The 15810-nt window shown below is 37.7% G+C and overlaps 1 protein-coding gene across 1 annotated transcript in view; it reads left to right on the top strand.

The window, feature by feature from the left end:
- Nucleotides 1–15810, top strand: part of LOC123810582 (antigen WC1.1-like) — a 156186-nt gene that overhangs the window by 113085 nt on the left and 27291 nt on the right. Inside the window, exon 20 of the mRNA XM_045826364.1 lies at nucleotides 15698–15787. Coding sequence (XP_045682320.1) covers nucleotides 15698–15787 — 90 coding nt within the window. The remainder of the gene's footprint in view (nucleotides 1–15697; nucleotides 15788–15810) is intronic.

Raw genomic sequence — 15810 nt, 5'->3', positions numbered from 1 at the left:
CCCTCCCTGAATATGTAAATTCTTTCTGAATTAGTAGTTAAAATTGGTAGGTTGCAGACATGCTATCCCTTTACCCTTAAAATACTTCAAAGAATTCCCTTACATATCCACAGCACAGTGATCAAATTCCAGAAATGAACATTGTTATAAAGCTATTATCTAGTCTATTGTTTTATTCAGATTTTACTGACTGATCCAAGGATGTTGTTCACAGCTAAAAGGAGATTTGAGTAATGTGCTGCATTCAGGTCTCATGTCCATTTAGTCTCCTTTAAAATGGAACACTTTCTAAATCTTTATGTTTCATGATACTGATCTTTTTAAAGAAGACAGGACAATTGTTATGCAGAATGTTCCTCAATTTCAGCTGGAACAACACACAGGAGAATTAAATACAGTAGGAGCACAGTAAACTGATATTGGAGTCCAACCCACATAAATGTAAGCTGACTTTTTTTCCTAAGTAGAAATAGAAAAGAAAGCATTAGCCAACTGTACTTGAACAACAGTTAAAATTAAAAAAAAAAGAAAAAGAAAGAAAACATTAGCCAAATCAATCACAAAACACCAATCTTCCCTAATTCTTTGTACCGCTTGAACTGTTAATATACAGATACAATGACACTATAGTGAATACTCTCTTAAGATTTCTGTAATCCATAGCCTGCAGGTTCCATCAGTTGTTCTCACATGTCATACTAGACATGTATGGCCTTTAATAAGGCCTGAATTGTTGATGATCCCCAGGTATGCTATTTTAAATTAGTCGCTTGAGTGGGTTTAGGTAATTCTAGATTCCCACATAGCAAGCTAATTAAAACAAAATAGAGAACAGATTTGCACATCACTTTCCCCAAATGTTTGAATAAGGGAAGATTCCTCCACTGAGACATCACAGACATTCCTACAACACATTCTGGTAGGGGTGAGGCAAAAACATACACTATGTTTGTTCATAATTCCTACTTTCAGCCATTGTTTCACCTGCAAGTCTTCTAAAATTATATCATCATGTCCTCCAAATTCAATTATATTCTTCTCTCACTTATCATTTCCAGATATAGCTATGACAGTACATTGAGCACCAATAATCCCAAAATTATTCCTTACCACTTCCAAGCCATTTTGCCCATACTAATTCAAATAATGTTTTGCCTTCTGTTGGCAGCTGTGCCTGAGCCCACTTGTCACAGGGGCTATAATCCTTTCCTTACCTTGCACAATTTTAATTGGATCTGACTCATAGACCTATAGAGTCCTCTTCTTCATAAGCAGTGATTATTTTAAATTCATTGACCTAGGAGAAATCAAATGAATATATCATAGTCTTTTTACAGTTTGGGGAGTTGTTGGGACAACAAGACCACCCAATCTCTAATGTTGATTCATTAAAACTTTAATAGCTACTCCACCTTTTTGTCCTACTTTGTTCAATTTTTAATCAACCATTTGAACCTTTCCATCCAGTTTAATTATTCTAAGGTGATTTTATAACTTTATTATTTTCTTTCCTCCTAAGAATTCTAATTATTTTTCCATCATTCAGCACCATTTACAGTAGTTGAGCAAGATCCACAACAGTTACCCTGATATTATCTTGTCTCCCAATAACAGGGAAATAGGGAGCCCAAGCAGCTAAAGCCACTCTTATCACAGCAGTAACCATCACCTGGGTCAAAGGCACAGAATTAGAAAAACTTTAGTATCGTCCTATAACCAATGTAAATAAAGATGCTTGCATTCTCAAATTTTCAGCACCCTCAGAGGGAGGGTTCCATTTCAGGGTGGAGCTGGACAATTCTCTCATTTAGGGCATGAGTTATTCATGCTTGCCTTTATATAACTCACTCTATTAAGAGTTTGTCTCAGATAAATGGTAATGAAAAATACAATTAAAAGAAAGAAAATTTGGACAACTGTAATAGAATAACAATAAAAATTATTTTAAAAATAAGCAGGGATGACTGGGGTGGGGGGAGTGTTGGGGGAAAATGGAGACAACTGTACTTGAACAACAATAAAAAATGTGGAAAAATAATAATCAAATAAAATTTGCCCACATAAAAAGAATATAAAAGAAAAAAATTAAAAAGAGTTTGTTTCTCTGTCCACATTTTAGCATAAGCTCCAGCAAATGAAGGGGGTCCTGAATAAGACTGAGCATGCCCCTCCATTCAGCAAAATCTAGTACAAAAGAAATACTTTTTCATCCCCCATGCATAAAATATCAAAAAGGGTTTGGGAAGAGGGGAAATGATTACTGCTCCACATAGTGGCTTAACTCTTTGATTTAATATCACCATGTTTTAAGAGCTCTTGACTATTTTCCCCTACACCATGTAAGAGCATTTTAGTGATCATCAGTGGGACAGGGACCCTATTCTGATCCCAGAAGATCTCCACCCAACTTCTTTATGGTGTTATGGCCTTCCCTTCTACAAAATAAATTATCAGCTATAACTCTGAGGCTCTGGCAGTTTCAGACTGCTTCTCTTATTTTTTTCTTCACTAATACAGACAAAAGTAGCCAAGGTACCATATTTACTCATTTGAATAAGGTAAATGTCTTTGCAGAAATTTATAAGCCAATTCTAAAATCTATGTGGAATTTAAAGGGCAAAGCAATTTTGAAAAAGAAGAACAAATCTGGAAGTTCCTGATTTCAAGACTTACTATAAAGCTGCAATAACCAAGGCAATATTGTCTCAGAGTAAGAATACATATATAGAAATCAGCAGAACAGAAAACAGAGTTCAGAAATGGACACAAACATATGTATAAATTGATTATATACAAAGATGCTATTATGGATTAAATTGTGCCCCAACACACAAAATTCATATGTTGACATCCAACCCCCAATATCTCAGAATATGACTGTTTTTGAAGTAGGGCTTCTAAAGAATTAAGGTAAATAAGGTCATATGGATCAGCCCTAATCCAATATGGCTGGTAACCTCATAAGAAGAGGAGATTAAGATGTAGACACACATGGAGGAAAAATCATATGAAGACACAGGGAGAAGACCAGCGTCTTCTTAGGCTATCTACAAGCTAAAGAGAAAGGCCAGCCTGGAACAGATGCTTCCCTAATGGCCCTCATAAGAAATCAACCTTGTCAACACCTTGATCTTGGACTTCTAGCTTCCAGAATTGCAAGGAAATACATTTTTGTTGTTTAAGCCACAGAGTTAGTGGTAGTTTGTTATGGCAGCCCTAGCAAACTAAGACAGATGCCAAAATATTGGAGGAAGTATATATTTTCAAAAATTATGTTGGAATAAAATATATCTGTACCAGTAAAAAGAGAACCACAATTCTTACTTCAGACCACACCAAAAAAAAATTGAGCTCAAAATGATTACCAAACAACTTATATACAAAATGTTTAACTATTAAATTTCTAAAAAAAACATAAGAGAAAATCTGGGGGGTCTTGGAGCAGGCAAACATTTCTTAGGGCATTAAGCATTTAAAAAATGAGAATTAGACTTCATCATTAATGATTAAGTAATTCAAATTAAAGTATGAGGTGACATATCACTTTACTAACTGAAATTACTCAAGTTAAAAGATTTACAATTCCAGTTTTGGCAAGGATGTGGGGCAACTAGAGATCCATACATTGCTGGTGGTAATGTAAGAGAATATAAACACTTTAACAAAAATTTAAAAAATTTAATTTATTGTTGTTCGGTTACAGTTGTCCCACTTTCCCCCCTTGCTCATCCCAACTCCATCCTCCCAACTCCCACAGTCCATCCCCTGCATTGTCCATGCCTATGAGTCCTCTATTCATGTTCCTTTCCTTGTCCCTTCCCCTTCACTCTCCCATTATCCCTCTCCCCCCACCACCCCTCTGGTCACTATCAGTTTGTTCTTTATTTCCAAATCTCTGGTTCCATTTTGCTCATTTTTTTATTTTGTTGATTAGGTTCCACTTATAAGTGAGATTACATGGTATTTTTCTTTCACCACCTGGTTTATTTCACTTAGCATAATCCTCTCCAGTTCCATCCATGCTGTTGTGAAGGATAGGAGTCCCTTCTTTCTTTCTGCAGCATAGTATTCCATTGTGTAAATGTACCCAGATTTAGTTAAACATGCATTTAAACATTACCCAGAAGTTCTACTATTAGGCATTTCCTTGAAAGAAATAAAAATCTAGATTCAGAAAAAGATTTCACCATTAATGTTCATAGTGTCTTTATTAACAATAATAAAAAACTGTAAATAACCTAAATTTTATTAACAGAAGAATGAATAAACAAATTATAGTATATTCAGATGATGGGAGACTTTTCAACCATAAAAAGGACAAACAACTGATAAATGTGACTACACAGGTAAATCTCAAAAACATGCTGAGAAAAATAAGCCATACAAAAAGGAATACATATTATATGATTCCACTACATTGTACAAGATGTAAGCTTAACTATGTGACAGAGGGGAGATAAATGTTTGCCTAGAAACTGGGTTGTGGGGTGGGGGAATTATTGCCTGCAAAGATATATGGAAACTTTGGGGGCTCCTAGTCCTGCTGTACTAAGGTGTTTGATTATATAGGTACATGCATTTGTCAAAACATCAAAATATACTCTTTTCTTTCATCTTTCTTTTTATTGTTGTTCAAGAACAGTTGTCTCTGTTTTCCCCGCCAATGCACCTCCCCATCCAGCCCCAAGTCTGGTCCCTTTGGCTTTGTCCATGTGTCCTTTATGTGTTCCTTGATGACCCTTCTCACTTTTACCCCTGTTATCCCCTCCCCACTACCCTCTGGTTACTGTCAATTTGTTCTTTATTTCAATGTCTCTGATTATATTTTGCTTGCTTGTTTGTTTTGTTGATTAGGTTCCACTTGCAGGTGAGATCATATGTATTTGTCTTTCATTGCCTGGCTTATTTCATTTAGCAATATGCTCTCCATATCCATCTATGCTGCTTTCAAAGGGTAGGAGCTCCTTCTTTCTTTCTGTTGCATAGTATTCCATTGTGTAAATGTACTATTGCTTTTTTGATCCACTCATTTACTGATAGGCACTTAAGTTGCTTCCAACACTTGGCTATTGTGAATTGTGCTGAATGAACATTGGGGTGCATAGTATCTTTTGAATTGGTGTTTCAGGATTCTTAGGGTATAATCCAAGCAATGGAATGGCTGGGTCAAAAAGCAGTTCCATTTTTAGTTTTCTGAGGAAACTCCATACCGTTTTCCATAGTGGTTGTACCAGTCTGCAATCCCACCAAGGGTTCCCTTTTCCCAAGGGAACCAAGTGAACTAGGGTTCCCTTTTCTCCACAACCTCTCCAACATTTGTTGTTTGTTGCTTTGTTTATGATGGCCATTCTGACTGGTGTGAAGTGCTATCTCATTGTGGTTTTAATTTGCATCTCTCTGATGGCTAATGATGCTGAGCATTCTTTCATATGTGTCTGGGCCTTCTATATGTCCTCCTTGGAGAAGTGTCTGTTCAAGTCGTTTGCCAATTATTTAATTGGGTTGTTCATCTTCCTGGAGTGGAGTCATGTGAGTTCTTCATATATTTTGGAAATGAAACCCTTGTTTGAGGTATACAGTTCTTTCCCTATTCATTTTGCTGATGTTTTCTTTAGCTGTGCAGAAGATTTTTATAATGATGAGCTCCAATTTGCTTATTCTTTATGTCCCTTGCTCTAGGGAACATATCGGTGAAGATATTGCTGCATGGAATATACAGCAATATCTTCCTCCCTATGAGATTTTCCTCCCTATGTTCTTCTCTAGGACTTTTATGGCATCATGACTTATATGTAAGTCTTTTATCCATCTTGACTTTATTTTGGGATATGGTGTAAGTTAGTGGTCGAGTTTCATTTTTTTGCATGTAGCTGTCCAGATCTCCCAACACCATTTGTTGAAGAGGCTATTTTTACTAAATTTTATGCTACTGCCCCTTTTGTTGAATGTTAATTGACTGTAGGGACTTGGGTTTATTTCTGGGCTCTCTATTCTGTTCCATTGATCTATGTGTCTGTTCTTATGCAAGTACCAGGCTGTTTTGATTACCATGGCCTTGTAATATAGTTTGATATCAGGTATTGTGACCCCTCCTACTTTATTCTTCTTTCTCAAGATTTCTGAGGCTATTCTGGGTCATTTATGGTTCCATACAAATTTTTGAAGTGTTTGTTCTACATCTGTGAAATATGTCATTGGTATTATAATGGGGATTGTGTTGAATCTATAAATTGCTTTGGGTAGTATGGACATTTTTGATGATGTTAATTCTTCCAATCCATGAACACAGTATATGCTTCCATTTATTTGTGTCTTCCTTAATTTCTTTCTTCAGTATTGTGTAGTTTTCTGAGTACAGGTGTTTTACCTTCTTGGTTAGGTGTCTTCCTAGGTACTTTATTTTCATGTTGCTACAGTAAATACGATTTTATTCCTGATTTCTGTTTCTGATGTTTCATTGTTGGTATACAAAAATGCCTTTGATTTCTGAATATTGACTTTGTATCCTGCTGTTTTGCTAAATTCACTTATTAGGTCAAGTAGTTTTTTGGTGGAGTCTATGGGATTTTCTACATCCACTATCATGTCATCTTCAAACAATGACAGTTTGATTCCTCCTTTCCAATTTGGATGCCTTTTATTTCTTTTTCTTGTATGACTGTTGTGGCTAGGGCTTCCAATACTATGTTGAATAGAAGTGGTGAAACTGGACATCCTTATCTTCTTCCTGTTCTTAGTGGGAAAGCTTTTAGTTTTTGCCCATTAGGTATGATGTTGGCTGCAAAGCTCTCATATATGACTTTTATTATGTTGAGTAATGCTTCCTCTATTCCCACTTTGCTGAGTGTTTTTATCATAAATTGGTGCTGTACCTTATGGCAGACTCTAGCCAGTAGAATCCACCTGTTGTAACTGAAGATGAGAATAAATGCACAGGAGAAAAAGGGGATGGCACAGCCACTCTTTCAAGAGAAGAGCACCCCAACCCTTGCCTAGACAGGCCTTTATTATTTTTCTTGGGTCTTACATCAGAGAAGGATGTATTATCTATTACACAGAATATTATTGTCTACATTTTAGATACAATCAAGGAAATGAAAATAACACATGCAGAAGGGAAAGGTGGCAAGCTGATTACCTCCATCCTTGGGAAAATTCACACAGGCTTTGTAAATTACCTTGAAGATAGACAATATACATTTACTGTTTCAGACCAGGGTGAGGAATTTTTAGCAAGAGTGAGCCAAAACAGTCTGTATGCATTTTCAAGGCCTGATTCCCATGGGAAAATTTGGTTTGAAGGTCTGGCTCCTGCCCACCACCTTGCTTCTGTAGGTTTTCCATACAGAGCTGAGTCACATTTGCCAGATCAAAACAAACCAGTCCCTACAGTACCTTATCAAATGTTTTTTCCAAATCTATTGATATGATCATGTGAATTTGTCTTTGGGTTTTTTTATGTACTGTATTATGTTTATTGATTTGCAAATATTGTATCATCCTTGCATCCGTGGGATGAATCCCACTTGATCATGGTGTATGATCTTTTTTATGTATTTCTGGATGTAGTTTGCCAATATTTTGTTGAGGATTTTAGCATCTATGTTCATCAGTGATATTGGTCTTTAGTTTTCTTTCTTTGTTGTATCTTTATCTGTTTTTACAATTAGGATGATGCTGGCTTCATTAAAAGAGTTTCAGTCTTCCCTCTTCTTGTATTTTTTTGAAATATCCTGAGAAGGATAGGGGTTAGTAAGCTCTTCCTTAAATGTTTTTAAAAAATCCTCTTGTGAAATTGTACTGTCCAGGACTTTTTGTGTGTTAAGAATTTTTTTTAAGATTTTATTTATTTATTTATTTTTAGAGAGGGAAGGGAGTGAAATAGAGAGAGAGAGAAACATCAATGTGCAGTTGCTGAGGGTCATGGCCTGCAACCCAGGCATGTACCCTGACTGGGAATTGAACCTGCGACACTTTGGTTTGCAGCCCGCGCTCAATGCACTGAACTATGCAAGCCAGGGTGCTAAGAGTTTTTGATTACTCTTTTGATTTTGCTGTTATCAATCTGTATAGGCTTTCTGCTTCTACTTCATTGAGTTTTGGAAGATTATATTTTTCTAGAAATTTGCCCATTTCCCCTAGGTTTTCAAATTTCTTGGCATATTGTTCTTCATACTAATTTCTTACAATCCTTTGTATTTCTGTGGTGTCACTTGTAATCTCTCCTCTTTCATTTCTGATTGTGTTTATTTGGGTCCTCTCTCTTTTTTTCCTTCATGAGTCTGCTTAAAGGCTTGTCAATTTTGTTTATACTTTCAAAGAACCAGCTCCTGGATTTATTGATCCTTGGAATTGTTCCTTTAGTCTCTGTGTCCTTTAATTCTGCTCTGATCTTGGTTATTTCCTTCCTTCTACTTGCTCTGAGTTGTCTTTGTTGTTGTTCCTCCAGTTCTTGTAGATGTAGGGTTAGATTGTGTATTTGAAATGTTTCTATCTTTTTTAAGTAGGCCTTTATCACTGTGATCTTCCCTGTCAGGGCTGCCTATGCTGTGTTCCACAAGTTTTGGATTGTTGTGAGTTCATTTTATTTGTTTCCAGAAACTTTTTTATTTCTTACTTAATCTCATTCTTGACTCATTCATTGTTTAATAGTATGCTATTCAATCTCCATGAATTTGAGTGTTTTTTTAATTTTTTTTTAGCTTGGTTTCTGGTTTCAGGCCCTTGTGATTGGAGAAAATGCTTGATATGGTTTCAATTTTCTTGAATTTGTTGAGGCTTGTTTTGTGTCTTATCATGTGGTCTGTCTTTGAAAATATTCCATGTGCATTTGAAAAGAAAGTGTATTTTGCTTTTTGGAATTAAAGGTTATATATATATAAATATTTATATATTTATATATATATTTATATATTTATATATATATTTTTATATATATAAAGTCTATTTGATCTAGGGCATTGTTCAATGTTGCAATATCCTTGCTGATATTTTGTTTGAAAGATCTATCCATTTTTGACAGTGGGGTGTCAAAACCCCCTAGTATAAGTATGTTGCTGTCTCTATCTTTCTTGAGGTCCTCCAAGATTTTCCTTATGTATTTGGGTGCTCCTATGTTGGGTGCATATGTGTTTAAAATGTTTATGTCTTTTTGATGGATTCTTCCCTTGAGTATTATCAAGTTTCCTTTTCTGTCTCCTTCTATTGCCTTTGCTTTGAAGTCTATTTTGTCTGATATAAATATTGCTGCTCTGGCTGTGTTTTTTTTTTTCCTGCCTATTTTCTTGGAATTTTTTTCCCAACTTTTCGCTTTCAGTCTGTGTAGTTCTTTTGTTCTGAGGTAGGTTTCTTGTAGGCAGAATATTTTCAGGTCATGTTTTCTTATCCATTCCGCTACCCTATGTCTTTTGATTGGAGCATTTAATCCATTTACATTTAAGGTTATTATTGATAGGTACTTATTCACTGACATTTTCCCCCTTTGTATCTGTATTCCTCTCTCTCTCACTCTTTTTCTTCCTTTTCTTAAAACAGTCCCTTTAGCATATTTTGCAGTGCTAGTTTGGAGGAAGTGTATTCTGTCAGCCTTCTTTTGTCTGGGAAACTCCTCATTGTGCCTTCCATTTGAATTGAGAGCCTTCCTGGGTAGAGTAGTTTTGGTTGTATGCATTTGCTTTTCATTACTTGGAATATTTCTTGCCATTCCTTGTGGCTTGTAGTGTTTCCATTGAGAAGTCAGCTGCTAGCCTTATTGGGGCTCCTTTGAATGTCACTTACAGTTTCTCCTTTGCTGCCTTTAAGATTCTTTCTTTGTCTTTTAATTTTGCCATTTTAATTATGATGTGTCTTGGAGTGGGCCTCTTTGAGTTCCTCTTGATTGGAACCCTCTCTTCTTCCTGGATTTGTGTGAATTTTTCTCTCATTTAATTAGGGAAGTTTTCCATCATTTTTTTTTCAAACAGGTTTTCTATTCCTTGCTCCTCAGTTTCTCCTTCTGTTATCCCTATTATATGGATATTATTACCTATCATGTTGTTTTGCAGTTTTTTTACCACCTCTTCATTCTTTCTTCATCTCTTTTCCTTCCTTGCTCTTTCTGGGAGTTTTTCTCTACCTTTTCATCCAGCTCATTGATTCTATCTTCTGCTTAATCTAGCCTGGTTTTGATTCCTTCAATTCAGAAATTGTATTCTTATTTCTTCTTGGCTCTTGTTGATAGTTTCTATGTCCTTTTTCATGCTGGTGTAATTCACACTAAGTTTATTTTAGCTTCCCTGTAGCTTTTGGTAATTCTCACTGACCTCATTGAGCTTCCTTATAAGCATTGTTTTGAACTGAGTATCTGATAGTTGACTTGCTTCTATCTCATTTAGCACTCTTTCTGAGGATTCCTTCTTTCCTTTCATTTGTGGATTGTTTCTTTGTCTTCCCATTATTTGAAGACTCTTTTTGTTTGCTTGCACTTCTTAAATTGATCCGTTTTCACTCTCTGAGTTTGTAGTGTGAACTTCTATGGTAGGAAACCTGTGAGATTCAATGGTGCAGTCTCCTCGGTCTCCTGAACTTGATGCTCTTGGAATGCCCTTTATGTCATTTAGGTTTGCTCTCTGGATGTATTTGGGTTTTGATTGTTGTTGGGTCATTCTTTGTTGGGTCCTCCCCTCCAGCTGGTTGACTGGAGTCACTCCACTCAGTACATCTTGTATGCTGTTGTACAGATGCTGCCAGAACAAAACCAGAAAGCTCAGGGAACATACCTTAATCTACAAAAATATCCACCCCTCAATCCCACTGTCAAAAGCAAATGAACCAATATTAGTAAAGGTATAAAGAGATTAAGATCATTATATAAAAGGAGAGAAATAAACTATAGTTTAAATCTATTACAAACTTGATGGACAAGAAATGAATGTTTAAAAACTATGCAGGAACTAAAATATCACTAATCATGGAGAAAACCACAGTGGATATTGTCTCAGTGGCCTCTAAGATTTACCATGTTTTTTTCTTTCTGGATCTGCCTCTGGTGATGTCAGATGTTGGCTCTGTCTGACCTTAGGCAGGCTGCTCTGAGACTACTAAGGATCTACTGTCTGTGGCTGTCTTCTTCATTTGTTAATCTAGTCACTCTGCACTCAGCATTCAGGCATAAGCACCACAAAGCTGGGGCAGAGTATTTCCTGGGGTTGGGGTTGTTGTTTCCCCTAAGCTGCTACTGCTTGTAGGGCAGTGGTCTGCCTGAGCAGGATGGCTTCTGCCACATGGGGATGACTTAGCAATGGGATGCCAGCATCTACTCTCTCAGCTCTCTCCCCAAAGCTTCCATCCCCAGTATCTCCCAAGCATCTCTAGCCCACTCTGCCCCACCTTTGCTAGAACCCCAGGTAAGTGGCTACAAATGAAAATTTGTGCTTTGACCTTTTACACAGCTCTTTGCATCTCCAATCATCCATCTCTGGCAGAGGGCAACCCTGCCACTTTTCACCACTGGTTGTTATCTGTGTACTTTTTGGGCTCTGGTGCTCTAGGCTGGGAGTCCCAGGTTAGAGTTTAGACCCCACACTTCTCAGAGAGATCAAACCAGTTGCTTAATTATCTCTCTAGAGCTGCCACCTGTGGGCACCCAGCCAGCCTTCTCAAGTCTCCACCACAATCCTTACCAGTCAGTTTGTGCTGAAGATGATTCTTCTGTCTGTCTGAAATTATAAGACTTCTCTCTTGCTATTGCTCTGTTCTTTGTTCCCGGTGATTTCTCCACAATTTTCCTGTAATTCCAGATTGGTTCTAGGAGGATGTCAGTGTGGCTTCCATTCACTCCTCCACCATCTTGCCTCTCTACAAAATGTACACTTTTAAAAAAGTATAATTTATTGATTATGCTATTAGTTTTCCCAAGTTTTTACCCTTTAACCCTCCTCCACTCTGCACCCCCAACCTTCCAGCTTCCCCCTCCCCCTTAGTTCATGTCCACAGGTTGTAGATATAAGTTCTTTGGTTTCTCTGTTTCCTATACCATTTTATACCTCTCCCCATCTATTTAATGTCTACCAATTATGCTTCTTCTTCCCTGTACCTTTCCCCCCATTCCCCCTCCCCACTGAAAACCCTCCATGTGATGTCCATTTCTCTGATTCTGTTCCTGTTCTAGTTGTTTGCTTCATTTTTGTTTTTGTTGTTTTTCTTTCTTTTATTTTTTAGGTTCATTTGTTGACAAAGTGTGAGTTTGTTGCCATTTTACTATTCATAGTTTTTAATCTTCCTTTTCTTAGATAAGTCCTTTTAACATTTCATATAGTAATGAACTATATTACTTGGTGGTGATGAAATCCTTTAACTTGACCTTATCTGGGAAGCACTTTATCTGCCCTTCCATTCTAAACGATAGCTTTGCTGAATAGAATTTACTTGGATGTAGGTCCTTGCCTTTCATGACTTGGTATACTTCTTCCCAGCCCCCTCTTGCTGTCAAGGTTTCTTTTGAGAAATCAGCTGATAGTCCTATAAGAACTCCTTTGTAGGTAACTCTCTCCCTTTTGCTGCTTTTGGGATTCTCTCCTTCTCTTTTCAATTTTGGGTAATGTAATTATGATGTGCCTTGGTGTGTGCTTCCTTGGGTCCAACCTCTTTGGGACTCCCTGAGCTTCCTGGAAGTCTATTTCCTTTGACAGAATAGGGAAGTTATCCTTCATTATTTGTTCATATAAGTTTTCAATTTCTTGCTTTTCCTCTTCTCCTTCTGGCAGCCCTATGATTCAGATGTTGGGATGTTTAAAGTTGTCTTGAGGGTACCTATGCCTCCTTTTTTAATTCTTTTTTCTTCATTCTGTTTTGGTTGAATGTCTGTTTCTTCCTTTTGTTCCAAACCATTGATCTAAGACCTAGTTTCCTTCCCTCCACTATTACTTCCCTATGCATTTTCCTTTATTTCACTTTTCATAGACTTCACTTTTTCCTCTATTTTGTAACCATACTCAATCTTTTCTGTGAGCATCCTGATTACCAGTGTTTTGACCTCTGCATCTGATAGGTTAACTATCTTTTTATCACTTAGTTGTATTTTTTCTGGAGCTTTTATTTGTTCTTTCATTTGGACCATATTTGTTGGTCTTGGTGCACCTGTAACATAGTAAAAGGCAGAGCCTTATGTATTTGCTAGTGCAGGCCAACCCGCATTGCTGAGCTGTAGTACTGTATGTGGGGGAGGGGTGTGTGAGTAAACAATGCAGCTTGCTTGGTTCTCAGTGGGCTTTCAGTCACTTGCCCCGCTACCCACAAGCAAATTGGGCCCTTCTGGTGCTGATTCCCAGGTGGGTGGGTTTGTGTACATTCTAGGACCCTGTGGGTTGCTCCAACAAATTCTCCTATGCAGCTGGGAGTTTCTCTTGTCACATCAACCCCTACATGTTTTTTTCAGTCAGAGGTTTTGAGGCTTAAGTTTCCCTCATTGGAGCCTGGGCTACTCAGTCTGTCTTGCCCTCCAGTTGTTCCTCCCAGTTTATCTACATGCAAATGTGTGACCTACTGGTCTGCCAGCCACCACCTTGCCTGGAGCTCTCCCCGCCCTGGCTGCCCATCTCCCCCGCTCTTACTGATCTGGATGAATGTTTCTCCTTTTACTCCTTGGGTGTCAGACTTCCATACAGCTTGATTTTCTGGCCGTTCTGGTTATATTTTGTTTTTAAATTTGTTGGTGTCCTTCTTTTGCTTGTGCGAGGAAGCAAAGTGTATCTATCTATGCCTCAATCTTGGCCAGAAGTCTCCTCTTGCTGTTTTTCAGATTCTCTTCTTGTCTTTAATGTTGGTTAACTTAATTATGATGTGCCTTGGTGTGTTCCTCCTTGGATCCAATTTCTTTAGGACTCTCTGAACTTCCTGGACTTCCTGGAAGTCTATTTCCTTCACCAGATTGGGGTAGTACTCCTTCATTATTTGTTCAAATAAGTTTTCAATTTCTTGCTTTTCCTCTTCTTCTTCTGGTAGTCCTATGATTCAGCTGTTGGAGTACTTAAAGTTGTCCCAGGGGTTCCTAAGCTTCCCCTCATTTTTTTTTTTGAATTCTTATTTCTTCATTCTGTTCTGGTCAGATGTTTATTTCTTTTTTGTTCCAAATCATTGATTTGAGTTCTGGTTTCCTTCTCTTCACTATTGGTTCCCTGAATATTTTCTTTTATTTCACTTTGTATAGCCTTCATTTCTTCCTTCATTTTGCTACAGAGCTCAATCAATTCTGTGAGCATCCTGATTACTCTGCATCAGACAGGTTGTCAATCTCCTTGTCACTTAGTTCTTTTCTGGAACTTTGATCTGTTATTTCATTTGGGCTATATTTCTTTTTCTCTGCACACCTGTTTTCTTGTAAGGGGCAGAGCCTTGGGTATTTGCCATGGTAGAGCAACCCTCTTTGCTACATTATGGCTCTGTCTGTGTGACAAGGGTCACAGAGAAAACAAAAATCTTTCCCCACTTTCTATAACTTCCCTCACTTCCCACAAGCAAATTGTGCCTTTTCAGGTGCTGATTCCCAGGTAGGTGGGTTTGTGTATGTTCTAGGACCCTGTGGGTCTCTCCAATTAACTCTTCTGTGAGAGTTGGAGTTTATCCTACCTACACAACTCCTACAGGATTTTACTTCTGGGGGTTTGGAGTCTACTTTCCCAGTCAGCCAGCTCCTGCCTCACTCATGCAGTCTGCTGCCTTGCCAAGAGTCCTCTCTGCCAGGATGCCCATCTCCACTCCTCCTACCAATCTGGATAAATGTTCTTTAATTTCTTGGTTGTTGGAGTTCTATTCAGTGTGATTTTCTGGCAGTTCTGATTTTTTATTGTTTTTAAGTTAGTTTTCAATCTTCTTTTGGTTGTGCAAGGAAGCAATGCATTTCTACCTACTTCTCCATCCTGGCCAGAACCCCTTTTTTCTCCTTCTATGACCATTTTAATCATGGTTATTTAAACTCTTTGTCAGGTAATTTCAAGCTAGATGCCTTGTGTAAATATTTGTAATGTAACCTTTTTCCTTAGTTTTCTATGAAATCTCTTTTATATGGGAATTTTTTTAATGTCAGACATTGTTGATAAAAATTGTAGAAATCCTTCAGAAAGCATTTTATTTTGCTTCCTACAAGGACCTGATTTAAGGGTGAATTGCCTTATTAAAAGAAAGTGCAGTGATTAGAACCTGAGCATCCATTCCTGTGAAGGATATTCTTAGTTTACTTCTCCTTCTATGGCACAAGGATTCTGGTTAACAGGCATGGTCCTCCGTGGCTCAACCTGAATTAAACTTTGTGTTCCCCAAACACTGTGAGTCTGGCAAAATCTCTGCTGAGCTGTTCAGAGTCTCAGTTATAACCTTTGAATTGACAAAGTCCTCAAGGGGTAAGTGGCTCACTTCTGCCCTTGACTACTTCCACACAGCTTGGATCCTAAAGTTCTCACTGCCTTGGTAGCTCTATAACACTTTCAAAGATTGGTGACATTTCAGTTTTTTCTAAACTCATTTTCATGAAATGCTTGGCTTAAAAAAAGAAATTTTACATTGTCAGAAGCAGAACACCCCATAAAGAAGGAGAACTCTAATATTATGATAACATTACTCTTACAGCTTTCATCTCAGATCCCATCATTAAGTTATTATTTTCTTTAATTCCATTTCCTATTCTCCAACCCTACTAACCCTCTGACTACTGCCATTTCTATAGGAAACCAGACCCAAGTGCTATCCCAGTGCAACTCTGTGTCTGAACCAGCAGACTCTGCACCCTCAAAAGACAGCGCTGCCAACTGCTCAGGTGAGAGCTCCCACAGGACCAGA

The sequence above is a fragment of the Phyllostomus hastatus genome, unplaced genomic scaffold (assembly GCF_019186645.2).
Source record: "Phyllostomus hastatus isolate PE091 unplaced genomic scaffold, TTU_PhHast_1.1 phas_scaffold_755, whole genome shotgun sequence".
NCBI classification, from domain to species: Eukaryota; Metazoa; Chordata; class Mammalia; order Chiroptera; family Phyllostomidae; genus Phyllostomus; species Phyllostomus hastatus.
This window is presented reverse-complemented; position numbering and strand designations above follow the sequence as displayed.